Here is an 18124-nt window from a genome sequence, read left to right as displayed (position 1 = left end):
GGTTGGCGTTGATCATTAGCCCGCACTGTTAATTTAACCCAATTAAAACTCCAAAAATTTAAATCCAAGCCAATTCGAACCTGACCTAAAAACCTCCAATATATTCTTCGAGTCAACTCACACGGTTAATTTAACCCAATTAAAACCCCTAAAATAAAATTCAAATTCAAATCAGTCCGAACTTAGACCTAAAAATCTCCAACCCTAACTAGATATTCTTCAAGTCAACTCGGATCAAATAGATATTCTTCAAGTCAACTCGGATCAAATGAGTGGATCGGATCTATTTTTAACACCCATAAGGTTAGGAACGGATTATAGTAATCCTAGAAGAGTTTAGAGGTATTAGAAGTGTCCAACTGGTCCGGTGAATGCCAGTGATTTAAACAAACAGATTCAAGAAACAACAATTCTATGAATATTTACACGAAACGTTTTTCTATCAGAATATGCAACAACAAATCTAAGAATATATACACAAAACGTTATTCTACACTATACAAAATCAAATTCACGATACAGTCAACTGATGATAAGTGCAATATTAGCGTACAGAGAGTTCGCAGTCCTTTGTAGCACGTCTATATGCAATAATTAGGTAGAGTACGAAGTAGCATCTGATCCACGAGAATCTAAACAAAAATGGCAAGCAAGAAATGCCTTTGGGCGGTGGTGACTCGAAATATGTTGGCTTTGGTGTCGATGGACAACCAAGCAACTGAATCAGCTCCTCCACTGGTAATACCTTGAACTTGGTTGGTGTATTAAGAGCAACATTGTCTACACGATGCTCATAGATCTTTCCATTCTTGTCGAGTTTGTATTCGGAGTTCCCATCGAACCGGCCATGGCTCTCCCAAGGCACCCTAGGAACACCGTGAACAATCCAGCGAATCATTATTATATTCTCTACAGGCTGCCATATGCTCACGATATTGATACTTATAACTCGGAAGAAAATACTTCCAGTGAATCTAAGTGCCCAGAATATACGTTTGTAATTGTCTATCCCAACAAAGGAGTTCAAAGGATCTTTGAAGACAATATCATCCCTGAACCAAAACAAAACATGCATCTCAGCCAGGATAATTAATAGTTAGGAATTATGCAGCACATATGCTAGTCAAACATTTCCAAATCATAATTGGATACAGTAACATTCAACAATGTTTAAAACAGTGTCGGCTACTTACCCAACACATCGTGCTGCTATAAACCAAATGCATTGTCAGATAAGTAATAGAAAATATTTAAGATTGATTGGCAGCGAGCATTCTTCTGGAGAGGCAATAAGGCATACACAAAAAATCTAATGTATTCTAAAGCAGCATATGAAAACGACCAAGGTGTGCTCAAGGGTTGACATTGCTACTCACAACATTGGATTGTTAATGGTAGGCACTAATACTAAAGAGAAACATGTGTTCTGATTGACATTGAGATGATGAGGAGACATAAAATAACATGTTTTTCTAAAAATTATATCATCAGAAGATGGTCTCAGGGCACAAGTGTTATCAGTGAGACACATCCAGTTTTAACTTATGGTCCTCTTTGTTGGGAAACACCTCAGCTTGATGTCAAATTTTGGAAGAAGTAACATTGTCTATATGACAATTGATTTCCATATCTATTTCTGGGAGCATCTAAACCATTGGTGACTAGTTACCAGCTTTGGCAACCTAATCTATATTTGACATTGATTGAAAGTCCTCCAACAATGGAAAGGTTATTTCTCACTTAAGTCACTTTATGAAACCGGACATGCCAAAATTATGCATCATACAGCTGAATAAATATTGACCATCTTAATGCTGTAATGAATAATGGTCTTCAGTTGGAGAAATTGACAATAAATATGTAGACCATGGTCTGGTTTATTTTATTGCACCAATTTATTTTAAAATGGTCTATTTTTGTTGCATTAAGACCCTACTTCAAATGGGTCTTTGACTTCGTGCAAAGTTAGTTTTAAAACTTCATTATGCACTTTCCTTATGGGGAAGACAAGTCCATTATAAACTTCAATAACAGAAAACCAAAGAGCTTTCTAAAGTGGAACTGATCAATCTGGTTAGTCAGAAACTACTTGGTTTCTGAGGGTTCCGATGTTCTTAGTGGAAGATCTCCCAAGGATATTGTATAGCCTTTTCACATAGTCTAGAGGCTCTGAAATCTTGACAGTAACATAAGTATTCTAAGCCACGACCTCTATCTAGATAGACTAAATTTAATTTTTGGTGATCCATCACTGAGCCAGGAATGTGAGACATTCAAATCTAATTCGCACTCAAGTTCCAGTTCTCCTGAGATATATCTGACTTCAACATCATTTCCTTTGAAAGATCTCAAGCTGCAAAATTATTTCTAATGGATTGCCTAAATTTTTGCAATCTCAAGTTGAATCACTAAGATATGACTTCTCATTTACTAGTCCATATCTTTTTACCTTATCTGAATATAGTTTCGTTATCGAGTTCAGGGTTTATACTCCAGAAATCCTCAGGAGAGTTGTATAAACAAAATGCCGTAATAAGTTAGTGTTTATGTTGTATATTCAATTTCATCATCCAAAATTAGGTATATTGACTTCATTATCAAATTTTAAACACATTTTATTTACCTAACCAATGCTATAGTTCCTGGTTTGGGTGCTGAACAAATTCCGATAATGTGAATCAAAAGCATGTAGTTTATCTAGAAAAAAAAAAACAGAACCATTGATATAATCATTGATTTCATGGGACATTTAATCTCACTAACCTACTAATACAAATGAAATTCAGAGATGGGAGAATGGAGACTAAGAAAGTTGGTGTGGCCAAAAATACATACTCCAGGAATCACTGATGTTAACACGTGCATGATTGGTAATGGTGTGAACAAAGCTCAATTAGTGTATTCAGGCAACAATGAATGGGGAAGTGACACGTGATTGGTTAAGCCAAACGACGGATTAGCTATTATGTCCATAGACCCCTTAGATGTATTCTTCTAAATGGCATTCTAAGTAGCCACCTAGATGGATGCAATAAGGTACCGCTTCACCTAGTGGTTAGGGAGCTCCTCTTAGGTGGCCCTTTCAAAAGTAGCCTAGGTGGACTGCCTAGACGACCTGGACAGCCCAAGAGAAGCACCTAGGTGGTCTAGGCAAGTCTAAAAAAAATTATAAGTTATTGGTTAATTTGATTATAATGTGATACTAGTCATCTAATCTATATTTTATCATGACACTAATTATAAATTTACTATGTATTTTCTGGCAATTTGGATTTATGACTGAATTATTGAATTTTATACTTTGTTGTGATTTCGATTTTCTTCATTTATGTAATGTGAAATATGAAATGGTTCAATTTTAGTTCTTGTCAATTATGAATTGTTTCTTTATGTTTGTGAAATTGATTAATACAATTGGTATATAATATAATACATATGTATGCATTGTATATATGTATACATACATATGTATGTATGTATACGTATGTATATATACACATACATATATACATAATTTCATTTTCTATTTTAATATTATTTTAATGCCAAAAGTCTAGGTGGTTAGGACCATCTAAATGTTAAACTGGGTTGAGCTCCTATTGCCTAGAACTAGAGGTGTCAAATGGGTTAGGTCACTTGTCGCCCAGCCTGGTTTGAAGGCCCGACACCATCAACAGGTTTAAGCCAAGTAGCACCTACGCAGTTCATAGGCTGAGCACAATCCGGTTTCGAACAAGGTATGACTCGCGAGTTGAGCATGGCCTACTTCATGTAGAGTTCAATTTAAATCTTTTCAAAAACAATTCTAAAATTTATCTATTAATATTAAACATACAACAACAACAACAACCAAGCCTTTTCCCACTAGGTGGGGTCGGCTGTATGAATCATTTTACGCCATTGAGCTCTATCTTCTATTATATCATCATCTATATTTAAATAAATTTTATCTTATTTTATTGTTGCTAACGAAGTCTTTTTTGGTCTTCCTCTTCCTCGTTTGATATGCATGTTTATCATAATTTCACATCGCCTAACTGGAGCATTTATTGGTCGTCTAAGTACATGTCTGTACCATCTTAAACATGTCTCTCGGAGTTTTTCCTCAATAGATGCAACTCCGACTTTCTCTCTAATGTTCTCATTTCTTATTTTGTCCATCTTCGTATGCCCACACATCCACCTTAACATCCTCATCTCTGCAACTCTCATCTTCTGCTCGTGTGCTCGAGTCATAGCCCAACATTCAGCTCCATATAACATAGCAGTTCTAACTGCGGTTTTATAGAACTAACCTTTAAGTTTAAGAGGTACTTTACGGTCACATAAAACACTCGACGCTCCCCTCCATTTCACCCATCCTGCTTGTATTTTATGTAAGACATCTCACTCAATCCCTCCATCATTTTGTAAAAATGATCCTAAATATTTAAATCGCGCGGTTCCAGGCAACTCGTCCTCTCCTATCTTAACAATTGTTTCATTACTTCTAATATTGCTAAACTCAAGGTTTAAAATTTCGACTCGTGCCAAGGTTTCGGTATCAGACCGGAACGATACGGTTTCGGTATCGTATCGTGCCGTGCCGATACAGTTTCGATATTTTTTTATTAATATATAGTAATTATTAGATAGATATGTTTATTGTATATAATTTTAAAATAAATTGTATATTGATTTTATATAAGTTGCTTGAACTACTTAATATGGTTAAAAAAAATAATTAAATATAATTTTCTTTAAAGATGTATTAATTACTCGAATTAAAATTGATACATCATAATTATATAAATTAATTGTTTATTCATTTAATTAATTATTAATTTAAATCTTATATATTTAAAATGGTAAAAAAAATTAAAATATAAATTAAACAGTAAAAAAATAATAATAATAAATTATTAGAATATAAATATGATTTATTAGATTTTTTTATTTTTAAAAAAAAAATTAAATAAATTTAAAACAGTAAAAAAAAATTTAATATCAATTAAGTTTTTTTTAATTTTTTTTTTAAATTTTAAATATATTTTATAGGGATAATTTAATTAGGGTTTATAAAAGCCTATTCAAAATATCCCACTTAGGAATTGTTTAATTAATTAAAAAAATTTCGTTTGTAACAGTCCGCCCGAGCCCGAGCCCAATCCCGCGATCCCGATCTCGCGATCGCGATCGCGGGCTGCGGAGCGCGACGCCTCCGCCGCCGAGGGAAGCGTCGCGCGACGCTTCTGGCCACGGAAGCGTCGCGCGACGCTTCTGGCCACGGAAGCGTCGCGCGACGCCTCCACCGCCACCGGAAGAGTCCTGCGACGCTACCGGTGGCAACGAAATTTGTTCTCCTCATGTGCCGGTTTCGGTTCGTCACTGGAACGGTAAATTTCGACTGTTTCGGGCGGCAAGGCTCGGCACTTCAAACCTTGGCTAAACTTAAATTTCATATATTCTGTATTTAATCTACTAAGCTTAAAACCTTTCCCTTCTAGTGTTTCCCTAGAATCTTACCATTTACTCCTTCACGTGTCTCATCTACCAAAATAATATCATCTGCAAACAACATACACCACGGTACTGTGTCTTGAATGTGCGCAGTGAGTTCGTCCATAATTAATGTAAAAAGATAGGGACTTAGAGTTGATCCTTGATGTAACCCTATCTTTATTGGAAATGCTTCAGTTACTCCGCCTGAAGTCTTTACTCTGGTCATTACATCCTCATACATATCCTTAATTAGTTCAATACATGTTACGCTAACACCTCTCTTTTCTAAAATTCGCCATATAATTTCTCTTGGGACTCTATCATACGCTTTTTCTAAGTCAATGAATATCATGTGTAGATCTTATTTTTGCTCCCGATATTTTTCAATTAATTGTCTAAGAAGATGTATAGCTTCTATTGTCAGTCTTCCAGGTATGAACCCAAATTGATTTTCTGTCACTTTGGTCTCCTTAATCTTTTTTCTATTACTTTTTCCCAATGTTTCATAGTATGACTCATTAGTTTAATACCCCTATAGTTTGCACAATTTTGTATGTCTCCCTTATTCTTATATAAGGAAACTAGAGTACTTATCCTCCATTGATCAGGCATTTTTTTTATTTTCAATATCATGTTAAATAATTTTGTAACTCATTCAATACCTTGTTTCCCTAAGCACTTCCATACCTCTATCGGAATATCATCTGGTCCAACGGCTTTTCCATTGTGCATCTCATTTAAAGTTTGTTTTACTTCTGAAGTTTGAATTCTACGATAAAAATTAAAATTTCGATGCTCATTTGACCTACTTAAATTACTTAAGTTAAGTTGGTCTCCTAAACCTTCATTAAAAAGTTGATGAAAATACCTCTTCCACCGTTCTTTTATTTCTCCATCGCTTACTAATACCCTATTACATTCATCTTTAATACATTTTATTTGGCTAAGATCTCTTGTTTTTCTTTCTCTCACTTTAGCTATTCTATAAATGTCTCTTTCCCCTTCTTTTGTATCCAATTTTTGATATAACCGTTTAAAAGTTTTATTTTTTGCTTCACTCACCACTTTCTTAGCTTCTTTCTTAGCTATTGTATATATTTTTTAAGTTTTCCTCATTCTTACAAATATATAATTCCTTATAAGCTATTCGTTTTTCCTTCACTTTCTCTTGTACTTTTTCATTCCACTACCAAGATTCTTTACTTAGCGGTGCATGCCCCTTTGACTCACCGAGGACACTCTTAGCTACTATTTTCAACTTCGATACCATCTTATCCCATGTTGTATTAGAGTCATCGTATATTTCACATAATGCTTGTACTTCTACCTTCTCCTTAAATATATGTTATTTCCTATCTTTTAACTTCCACCACTTAATTCTAGGAATTGTATATATTTTCTTTCTATTGATACTATGTTTAAGGCGTATATCCAACACTACTACCCTATGTTGGGTAGTTAAGCTTTCTCCAGAGATGACTTTGCAATCTTTACAAATCTTTCTATCCTTCTTCCTAACCATAAGAAAGTCAATTTGCGATTTATTATTCTCACTTTTGAATGTGACTAAGTGTTCTTCTCTTTTCTTAAAAAACGTATTAGCTAATATAAGGTCATATGCTATCGCAAAATCTAATATAGTTTTCCCTTCCTCATTCCTCGTTCCAAACCCATAACTCCCATGTACTCTCTCATATTCCTCATTTTTCACTCCGACATACCCATTTAGATCACCTCCTATTAAAATCCTTTCATTTGGTGAAATATTTTGTAATATTTCATCTAAGTCCTCCCAAAACCTTGATTTGGTAGGCTTCATCTAATCCTACTTGTGATGCATATACGCTAATTATGTTCATAGTTTCTTTCGCCACTATTATCTTAAGGGCTATAATTCTATCCCCTTTTCTAGCTACTCTTACAACTTCATCCTTTAACAAACTATCTACAATAATACTCACTCCATTTCTTGCTTTACTCTTTCCAGTGTACCATAACTTAAAACCCGAGTTCTCTATCATCTTTGCCTTCTCACCTATCCATTTTGTCTCTTGTACACACAAAATATTAATTTTTCTCCTAATCATTATATCTACTACCTCCATTGATTTACCAGTGAGAGTTCCTATCTTCCATGTTCCAAATCTTAGATTATTAGTTTTCCTATCATATTTGTTCTTATCTAACCTATGGTGTGAGAACTCTTTCCTATTTAACACTACACCCAAGTTCTCATGGAGATGTAGCGGTCCTTGCTGAGACATTACAGTCGGACCCTGTAATGCAAACTCTTGCATATTTATCACTACACCCGAGTTCTGGAGATGTAGCGGTCCTTGCCGAGACGTTATAGTCGGACCCTGCAACGCGTTCCTTCCGGGGAACAACCTAGCATTAGCACAATAGTTTAATGGATTCATTCATGAAATATTTGTCATAGTTTGACGCTGGCTGGCAACCTAACGCAACCCTCCTCCTTTATCCGAGCTTGGGACCGGCCATGACCGGTCATCATGGGCGGAGTTATCTATTAATATTAAACATAGTTAATAAAAATAATAATAATACTATTATTAATGATTTTTCAAAAAATAGATTTTTTATTAATTATTTAATAATTTTAAAGTATTAACTAAAAGTTTTAACATTAAAAAAAATAATTGTTCTTAGAGTGTCTAAACCAAGCATTGTTTGAAAAGAGCTAGGTTGGGCAAAACTCAAGCCAAGGTGGGCTTTGGTCCGAGCATACAGGCCCAAGCTTAGGTTGTGCTTGGCATAAGTATGACCTATTGACACCTCTACTTCGAATCAGCTTTCAATACCTTGCTAAGATGTTGGCATATGCCCATGATGGATAACTAATAATATGAATAGGGCTAAATGTGTGCGTTTTAGACGCAACAAATGGAGAAGTTTGGTCAAGGTCATGATCCCAAGCATGGATTAACCTGAGGCCCTAGCAATGAGGGCCATTCATTCTAAAGCCTACAAACGTGAGGATTTCATCCACTATCTGCTACAGCAACCCTAGAGGTTAGAGGGATATTACACCTTGTCGCCCATCTCCACTTCGGTCTACTTCTGATCTACCTCCGTCTTTTTCCACTGATACGGTGAGTAGGGTGGGTGCCCCAAAGTGAGTATTGAAGTTAAGAGTATTAGCTAACGTTGTGGTCAAAGTCCAAAAGGGGTCAACTTAGGCCTCAAGTCCGCCCATAAAGACTAATTAGAAGGATTAACATAACCCTCGAAGAGAGAAGGGGTAAGGGGATAATCCCTTAATCCTTGGTTGGACAAAAGATCACTCAAACAGCAATGGGTGGTCACACCCTCGAGGTCTTCCGACAAGATAAGAAAAGGTTTCCCTTACAAATCCAAGCATATGCTTTTTAGTGGTTAATCATGTCCAATCGGACATGGGGTCCTCTAGGTTCGACCGGACTTTCTGGCCTTGTAGATGGTAACTGCCGGATAAATTGAGTTGTCGAAAGTCATCTAAACCATACTAGTACCCAGTCCCTTTTATCCGATCGGATTTGATTGGGAGTGAGGTCCGATCGGATAACATGAAAGGTTTGGGCTGCTGCAGGAACGTCACCAGAGCCCATGAAGGCCTAAAAGCTCTGAAAAGCCCATCATTACGGGATAACAACCCGTCAGCCCGTTCGACCCATTAGCTCGATTGGTCTTTTAACACCACATATAACGATCGCTGTCAGAGAACCACTGGAATATTCTCTACAGCCAGTATAGTGGACATTCCACCAGCTATATGCAAAAACTGGTCAGTGCAATTTGGGCAGTATGAGTATGGTTGGTCTTATTATAGCAATATGCCTCGTTATGTGTGCTAAGAGAAACAACCCTATATAAAGGGGTCCTTTCCTCACGTGCAAGTTTTTCCTGTTGCCCTTCATTATTCCTCAGCACTGTTCTTTGATTACCATTGCTCAGCCTCCTTACTAACTTGAGAGTTTGAGTGACTGTGTCGGGGACCCCTCCCTAGCCCATCTACTGACATTTTCTTCTCCCTCCATTCTCTGTGACGTGGCATGCAAGATTGTGACCAGAGACTCCCCCGTTCAAGGTCTTTTTACGGTTCGCATGCATGCCATCTCATCAGCTATCCATCTTCACCGACTCTAGCCATGGAGCACTAACCATCTCTAGCCTTACCGGGCTTGAGGCCATGTTTATACTACACATATATATCTTGTTGGATATCTATGCTTAATGATAATGCAGGCGAGTTGCGCTCAAAAGCAAAACATACCAGACTCTTATGCCTTAGCGTCAAGTCATAAGCGGGTTCCCTATGCCTAACAACCTTCCGGTCGAATAAAAATGTCCCAGAATCTTATGCTTAAGCGTCAAGTTACAAGCAGGGTTCCCTATGTCTAACGACCGTTCGGTTGGATAAAAATATCCTAGACTCTTGTGCCTTAACGCCAAGTTATAAGCAGGGTCACCGTGCCTAACGACTGTCCGGTCAGATAAAAATGTCTCATACCCTTGTGTCTTAGCGCCAAATTATAAGTAGGTTCCCCGTGCCTAACGACCGTTAGAGCTATAAGCAAGCCAACCCAAGCTAATCGTTGTGGTGTTCAAGCTTATTTGATAAAATAACCGAGCCGAGCTTAAAATGAACCAAGCCTTTGAAATGATTATTCAAGCTTGACTTGCTTTATTTTTTATGAGCTTGAGCTTGTTTGAATCTTCGCTTGAGATTGACTTGTTTAGATGTTATCGAGCTCTCAATTTAAGCTTGGTTTGAGTTTAATTCGAGCTTGGTTCGTTAAGATGTTATCGAACTCTCAATTCAAGCTTGTTTGATTACTTGAAACTTTACTTGTTTGATTAGCTATTGAGCTCTCAATTCACGAACGTTGTTTATGAACATTAACGAACTGAACACTTGAAGTGTTCAAGCTTGCTTGTTTAGTTTAACGAGTTATTCAAGCTTATTTATTAAATTGATATTGTGTATATTGAATGAACGTAAACAAGCTTTTATCAAGTCGAACACTAAGTTTGTTCATGAATGTTTAATTCATTTACAACTCTAACGACCGTCCAGTTGAATAAAAATATCTCAGACTCTTGTGTCTTAGCGCCAAGTTATAAGTGGGTTTCCTGTGCCTAACAACCGTCCGATCGGATAAAAATATCTCGTGCCTTAGCACCATGTTATAAGCGGGGTTCCTATGCCTAACGACCATTCGATCGGGAAAAAATGTCCTAGACTCTTGTGCCTTAGGACGAAGTTATAAGCGGGGTTCCCCGCGCTCTTAAGGAAAGATCACCACGTCGCTTTCTCGGTCGTCCTATTCCTTTGATTCTATTATATACAATCACTCGATCAGCTACCTTCCTATTTATACTTAATCGAGAATGGTGTACTCACATTTGCCTAGTTGATATCGAAATGCCAAGTCGCTCGCTCGGCTTTGGGATATTTGTTTGCTCACCTTTTGAGCAACATAGGCAAGAGTAGGCTCTACCCTCCAGAAAAATGAAACCACTCAACACCTGACACGCGATGGAGAAGTTGTTCGAATTCTCCCTAAAGGATTTGCGCAGAGTCTTTTGTTATATGGGGAAATTTAATGTTGTGATCTCAGGTATTTGTAAAGTAAAAGTAAACAACTAATAAGAATAAAAATGGCCAAAAATCGACTAAGGTCGTGAGGACAAAGTTTCATTACATCATTTCAAAATAAAATAGGAGAAGAAACAAACACCTATCAGAATATGTTCTAAGAAGCAACGTTTGAAGTGTCGAGCCGTGCCGCCCGAAACAGTCGAAATTTACCGTTCCGGTGACGAACCGAAACCGGCACAGTAGGAGAACAAATTTCGCTGCCACCAGAATCGTCGCAGGTCTCTTCCGATGGTAGTGGAGGCGTCGCGCGACGCTTCCGTGGCCAGAAGCTTCGCGCGACGCTTCCCGCGACGGCGGAAGCGTCGCGCTACGACTCCGCCGGCGCCGGAAGCATCGCGCGATGGCGTCGCGCTCCGCGCGACGCGATCGCCAGATCAGGCACTGTTACAAACGAAATTTTTTTAATTAATTAAACAATTCCTAAGTGTGATATTTTGAATAGGCTTTTATAAACTCTAATTAAATTATCCCTATAAAATATATTTAAAATTAAAAAAAAATTAAAAGAATTAATTGATATTAAAAAAAAATCTTTATACTGTTTTAAATTTATTTAAAATTTTTTTAAAAAAAATAAAAAATTCTAATAAATCATATTTATATTCTAATAATTTATTATTATTCTTTTTGTTGTTTAATTTATATTTTAATTTTTTTACCATTTTAAATATATAAGATTTAAATTAATAATTAATTTATATAATTATGATGTATCAATTTTAATTCGAGTAATTAATACATCTTTAAAGAAAATTATATTTAATTATTTTTTTTTAACCATGTTAAGTTGTTCAAGCAACTTATATAAAATCAATATACAATTTATTTTAAAATTATATACAATAAACATATCTATCTAATAATTACTATCTATTAATAAAAAAATATTGAAACTGTATCGGCACGACACGATACGATACCGAAACCGTATCGTTCCGGTCTGAGACCGAAACCTCTGCATGGGTCGAAATTTTAAACCTTGCTAAGAAGTACAAAAATGGCATGCAAAGTCGGGAAGGCATTGTCGGGATGTCATCAAATATCTTTTGTAGGCCGGGGGGGAGTTCAGTGGTGAGGTGGCCGCCCTCTCTCAAATGTTTGAGGGCACCATCGGCCCCAAACCTGAACATTTTATGGTCCTTAGGTTCAGGAGATCATAAAAGGCTTGAGACCGAAGATACTCCACCCTCTTCGCTTCACAGTGATCTGCCTCCCCAACCTTGTAGTTCTCCAGCTCAGTTCTAAGACCTTCCAGCTTAGCGTCTTTGGAAAGTAGCTTGGATGCTTTGCCATCCAACTCCGCTTCGTGGGTTAATGTAAGATCTTTAAGTTGGGCGAATAGGGCCTTGACCTCCACAATTTTCTTGTCTACCTCTGAGTACTCTCTGACTTCAGCTTAGATTCTGATATGCTGAGTTGGCGCTGAAGCTTCTCCAAAGTAACCAAGTTGGAGACGTTCTTTTTTTTCTCCTCCTCCGCAAGCTGAGCAGCGTGTTCAAGAAGTTCACTCTGTTTAACCAGATCGGCCTTCAAGGACGTCACTTTCGCCCGACTTTCCTCCCAGCCTGGGGAGTTTGCCTGGGCCACCTCTAACACTACCAATCGTGTTTCCACTTCTCTACAGGCACGGGACGTTTCAACCAAGTGATAACTTAGGCCCATCCCAGCTATCAAACACTGGCCAGTCACATAAAAATTGCAATTACAAGTTTTTAACAAAATAAATAACCTACCAATCCTCCGCCTAATGGATGTTTGTTTGTGAATGAGATCCATACCATCCTAATAGGAATGGGCAATGGAGCCCCTTAGTTTTAAAAGATAGAGAACTACGAAGGATTCTGGTTCAGAAAGGACAGCTCCTCTCTTGGAGTGAAGCATCATGGTGACACCAGGGGCTCGTAGAAGAGGTCCTGTGGATGATTCGGGGGGAGGTCCTTTGGTGTGGCTTCGGTCGAAGGTAGTCAGGGTGTTAGGGGAGCAAGAGAAAAATAGGCCAGTGAACGATCAATCAAAGGCTCGCTAGTGATCGCATCCACTGTTGGCGGTGAGGGGTTAAGTACCTGTATGGGCGGGCCCCCTCAAACGGAGGAGGGGGCACAGCCCAAAAGATGATGAAGGAGCTTAATCCCCGATTTTTACCAAACGGTGCTTTTTTCGCCTCATTGCAAGAGGCTCAGCGTCCTTCGGTGATCCTGAAGGTACAGATACTAGGACTATAGAAGGGCGAAGAGGGGGTAGTTATTCAGTGGCAACATCACTGTCCTCCACTACGGCGAAAGAACTGGTTTGTTGGGAGTTGTGTTGTTCCAACTAAATGTCCACTCAATTATTTAGCTCATCATTAAGCCTAACGGGGCTCGCCAAGGGTGTCTTTCCACATAGTTTTAGTTGCAATTGCAAATAACAGAAAAAAGTCACAATTCAAAAAAATAGAAGTTTGAATCATAAATATCTTACCTAACGAGTAGGGCAGCCTGGATTCGATGGGACTTAGGCCAAATATACAATATGCCCTCCTGAAGTAAGATAAAAAAAAAGGGCAACCCGATGCCCGAAGCTCCTGCCATGCGGGATCCCGAGGAAGGATCCATTGTACGCAGCCTTACCCTACTTTTTGCAAGAGACTGTTTCCAGGATTCGAACCCGTGACCTTTTGGTCACATGGCAACAACTTTACCGTTACACAGCCTCCTGAAGTAAGATATTTATATTAAACTTCAAGTCGGCCACCATCACGAATGTAGGCTCCGCTCGGAAGTCCCCGAGCTTCGGTGACGGGGGCATATCCATCAACCACCAGTCGGCCAAGAAATGGGAGGAACAAGCTTAATAAAAATATAGTGGGATTTCCTGCCCTTATTTGAAGAAGGCATTGAATCAAATAGGGTAGCCTTCATTCGAGCCTAGTAGATGAAAACCCCCAGTTCGATTTTCTTAAGGTAGTAGAAATAATAGAAAGCGCAAGAATTGAGGGGGAGGCGAAATAATCGGAAGATGATCACAATCCCACAGAGCAGACGGAAGGAATTGGGTGCTAGTTGTTGAAGGGGGATTCGAAAGTAGTGAGAAACCTCAGAGAAGAAGAGGTGGTGAGGAAAGCGAAGATCGCCTATAAATGATCTTTGAACAAGGCGAAGAAACCTAGAGGAGGCAAATGAAGACCATCGTTGGCATTGGGATGATGATCCTATGGTTCTTAGGGACCTCGTAGGTTAGCCTAATTTGGTATAGGTCACCTCCATTGATATCGAAGAGGGTGGAGGTGTATCAGAGGGTGGGGACATAGAGGGGAATTTCTTAGGCCAAGTAAAATAGAGGAGAGGTTAATCCTAAGAGGCGAAGGGAGCTTACATGGGAAGGCGAATGGGCAGAAGTGTGAAATCGCCGGTGTCTAAGGCACAGGGGAGTTGAGGAAGGGAATGAGCAGTGAATGAGTTTTTGAACATTTGAAACCTTAAAAACCCTAAGGCCTTCAATCTCTCGTCGTCCGATCTGAAGAGGAGAAGGAGATGAGAAGATCACCACCGTTGAAGCCTAACAGTCATATGTCACGTTGAATCGCAACAGTAGCCTGTCGTTTCATATGCCTATCTTTTTGCAGGCGTGGGCCACGTGACGGAAAAGTACGGGCGACATTTGTTAAGGATGAGATTAAGTAATCATCATCATCATGTGTTAATATTCGTGCGAGCATTACTACACATTTATGGCATATGACACGCATGTTTTCGAGGCACTAGTATGGCGGTGGGAGGCATGGGTGGTGGAATAACACCAGTTCAGGCAAAATAGCCGATCGGAGGTCGCGAGGAGGCGATAACACATAGTGGTCTAATCATTCAGACTTGCAGTTGAAGGGGAGGCTTGTGATACGAAGAGTACGGTGAGACCCCCAAAGTGGGTATTAAAGTTAAGAGTATTGATTGACGTGGTGGTCAAAGTCCAAAAGGGGTCAACTTAGGCCTCAAGCCAGCCCATAAAGACTGATAAGAAGGATTAACCTAACCCCTCAAGAAGAAAGAAGGGGTAAGGAGATAATCCCATAATCCCTTGATCCCTGGTGGGACATAGACCACTCGAACAGCCATGGGTGGTGACACCCTCGAGGTCTTCCGACGAGATAAGGGAAGGTTTTCCTATACAGATATGAGCGGATGCTTTTCAGTAGTTGACTCAAGGCTCGATGCGCTAAATCTCTCTCCTCAGGTCCAACCAAACTCCATGTCCAATAGGACATGACTTTTTGGGAGTATATGGCAACTGCCGGATAGATTGAGTTGTCAAAAGTCATCTAAACTATACTAGTACCCAGTCCCTTTTATTCGATCAAATTTGAGTGGGGTCATATCGGATAAAATGAAAGGTTAGGGTCGTTGTAGGAACATCACCAGAGTCCATCAAGACCTAAAAGCCCCAAAAAGCCCATTGTTATGGGATAACAACCCGTCAGCCTGTTCGGCCCATTAGCTTGATAGGTCTTTTAATGCCACATATAACGGTCGTCGTCAAAGAATCACTAGAATATTCTCTGAGTATAGTAGGCGTTTCCACTAGTTGTACGAAGAAACTGGTCGGTGCAATTTGGGCAGTATGGAAATAATTATAGAAATATCTCGTGATGTGTGCTAAGAGAAACAACACTATATAAAGGGGTCTCTTCCTCACGTGTAAGTAAATTTTTCCAATTGCTCTTAATTATTCCTCATCACTGTTCTTCAATTATCATTACTTAGCCTCATTACTAACTTGAGCGTTGGAGTGACTGCGCCAGGACCCCTCCCTGGCCCATATACTGACGTTTTCTTCTCCCTCCATTCTCTATGACATGGTAGGCTTGGTCGCGGCGGGAGACTCCTCCCGTTCAAGGTCTTCTTGCGGTCAGCGTGCACGCCATCTCATCAGCTGTCCATCTTCACCAACTGCAGACAGGAACATCCACCTTGCATTAGTCATTCAGCTCTTCCCCATACGCCTTAAATCTTCTCCCTTGGTTGCTCAGCCTCTAGTTCAACCAAATCATAAACATTCTTCTAAACTATTTCGTTCCAAGCATGACCTACTCAATTAGGCTGAAGCAATCCATCTCCCTCTCTTACTACAGCTGACCTTGACCTACCTTCAACCAATTTACCCCAATCGAGCTCCAAATCAGCTTTAAATAGTTGGCACGCTGTCTTTACATGTTGTGATTTGTTTATAAAATAAGCTTTCAAGCGGTTCTTACCAAGACAAATTATTTCCGATAAATCAATTATTGAAAACTAAATTACTAAAAAAAAAATTCATTCTCCATAAACCAAAAACAAGAAGGAAGAGGGATCTCGAACCTATAAATCTCGAAGTTGGGTTCCCTCTGGAAGATATCAGTAAAGTCCTCCCTCAAGGAGCGAATTGCATATCCCATGTTAACATAATACCGTTGCTTCTCCCCCTCCTCCTCCTCGTCCGTCTGCTGTTCCGGCTTGAGGGATGGAGACGGGAGCGAAGAAGGCGAAACACTGCCGAGAAGCGTAAGGGACGGAATCGGAGACAGGACAAGGCCGCCGCTGCGCAGAGGATCGCAAACCCTAATAACCCTCTCCCTCACCACGTCCTTGACCGGACCACGAGCAGAGCACGATGCCGGAGTTCTCTTGCGGGGGCCGCACGTGCCGGCGATCGTCCGACCGAAGTATTGGCGTTTGACGGGAGGGTTGGAGGGTGTATCGGTGAGAGGGAGAAGGAAAGCCATGAGAGGGGGAGGAAAAAGCAACTCTTTTCGGGCGCTACGGGAACAGATCCATTTTAGCGAAGATATAGGAATAGAATTCGAGATATTAATTGAAAGTGTCCGGTTAAAATTGGTCTCAGTGGGACCAGTGAGGTGACCGAGGGCCACTCCCAGAATAGAATACTTTAATTTAGATTAATATTTGAAGATTCCAAAATTATTCGGATAAAGGATATTAGAAAATATTTAGGCTTTGATTCCAGAAGCTTCCACCGCTTCAAATTCCGTCATTGACTCCCTTTATCAACAGAGTCGATGATAAAAAACTATTTAGTATAAGTTTGGTTCAAAATTATGATTTATAATGTTGGTTATTTGATTCGGAGGCGATCTGCACGCAGGGAGAATGCAGCACCGTCTTACTCGTGCTAGATGACCACCACGCTCGGCTCCAATCGTCCTCTGCATGCCGCTGTCGCGCGCGCAAGCTTCGGTGGTGACCTGCGTCTGTGAAGGAACATAGCGCTCGCTCTAGACGACCATGCTCGGCTCCCATCCTACTTCGATCGTTCTGACAATAATTTCCAAAGAGTTGTTTATTTGATTCCAGAATCTCGAAAATTTTCGACAGCTCGAGATAATCTGATTCCTTATTGGATACTTCGATTATCTGCTGATATTTCAGAATTTTAAAAACTTTTAAAATTGATAAAAAAATCTCAACCAAACACACGATTATTACATATAATAATAAACGAATAATCAAGATTATCTATGCTAATTCTAACTAAACGTGTCCTTAGGGTGAATGGATCTCTTTTGCCCCAATTATTTTTTTTCTTAAAAAAAATTTATGATATGCATAGATGAGTGAAATATGGTAGATGTTAGAATTTCAATTTTATTATAATGCTAGTTAATATTTCTATACATTATTCATCTCCTTACCTTAATCCATATGCACATGTAAGAAGTTAGATTCATTACCGGCTCTTACTTATAGTGGTCAAGTCGGAATGCTATTTTAATTCATATTCTATGCTAGTAAATGGTAATGATTCCTATAAAGTCTGTTAATAGTTTATACTTATCACTAGCGCCCCTTAGTCATAAATCATAAGAACACATTAATACTTAATAACATAGAGATATAAATAATAATTTTATTTAATTTCCTACTTCCTTGTGGAGAATTATCCTCTCTTTCAAGATGATACCCTAGACATCCATTAACGGTTACCCCTGCCAGGTCCGGTTGAAGGCATAGG

The 18124-nt window shown here is 39.1% G+C and overlaps 1 protein-coding gene across 1 annotated transcript; it reads right to left on the bottom strand.

Moving 5' to 3' along the window:
• Positions 1-395: 395 nt before the first annotated feature.
• On the bottom strand, positions 396-16935 carry LOC122056417. Its single transcript, XM_042618355.1, has 2 exons — positions 16474-16935; positions 396-1052 (listed from the first exon to the last, which is right to left on the bottom strand). The coding sequence occupies exons 1-2, from the start codon at positions 16875-16877 to the stop codon at positions 545-547; spliced, it is 912 nt and encodes a 303-aa protein (XP_042474289.1). The 5' UTR covers positions 16878-16935; the 3' UTR covers positions 396-544.
• Between the last annotated feature and the right edge of the window lie 1189 nt (positions 16936-18124).

Source organism: Zingiber officinale, chromosome 3B (assembly GCF_018446385.1).
Source record: "Zingiber officinale cultivar Zhangliang chromosome 3B, Zo_v1.1, whole genome shotgun sequence".
Taxonomy (NCBI): Eukaryota; Viridiplantae; Streptophyta; class Magnoliopsida; order Zingiberales; family Zingiberaceae; genus Zingiber; species Zingiber officinale.
The sequence above is the reverse complement of the archived record's forward strand: the minus strand, read 5'-3'. Positions and strand labels throughout refer to the sequence as shown.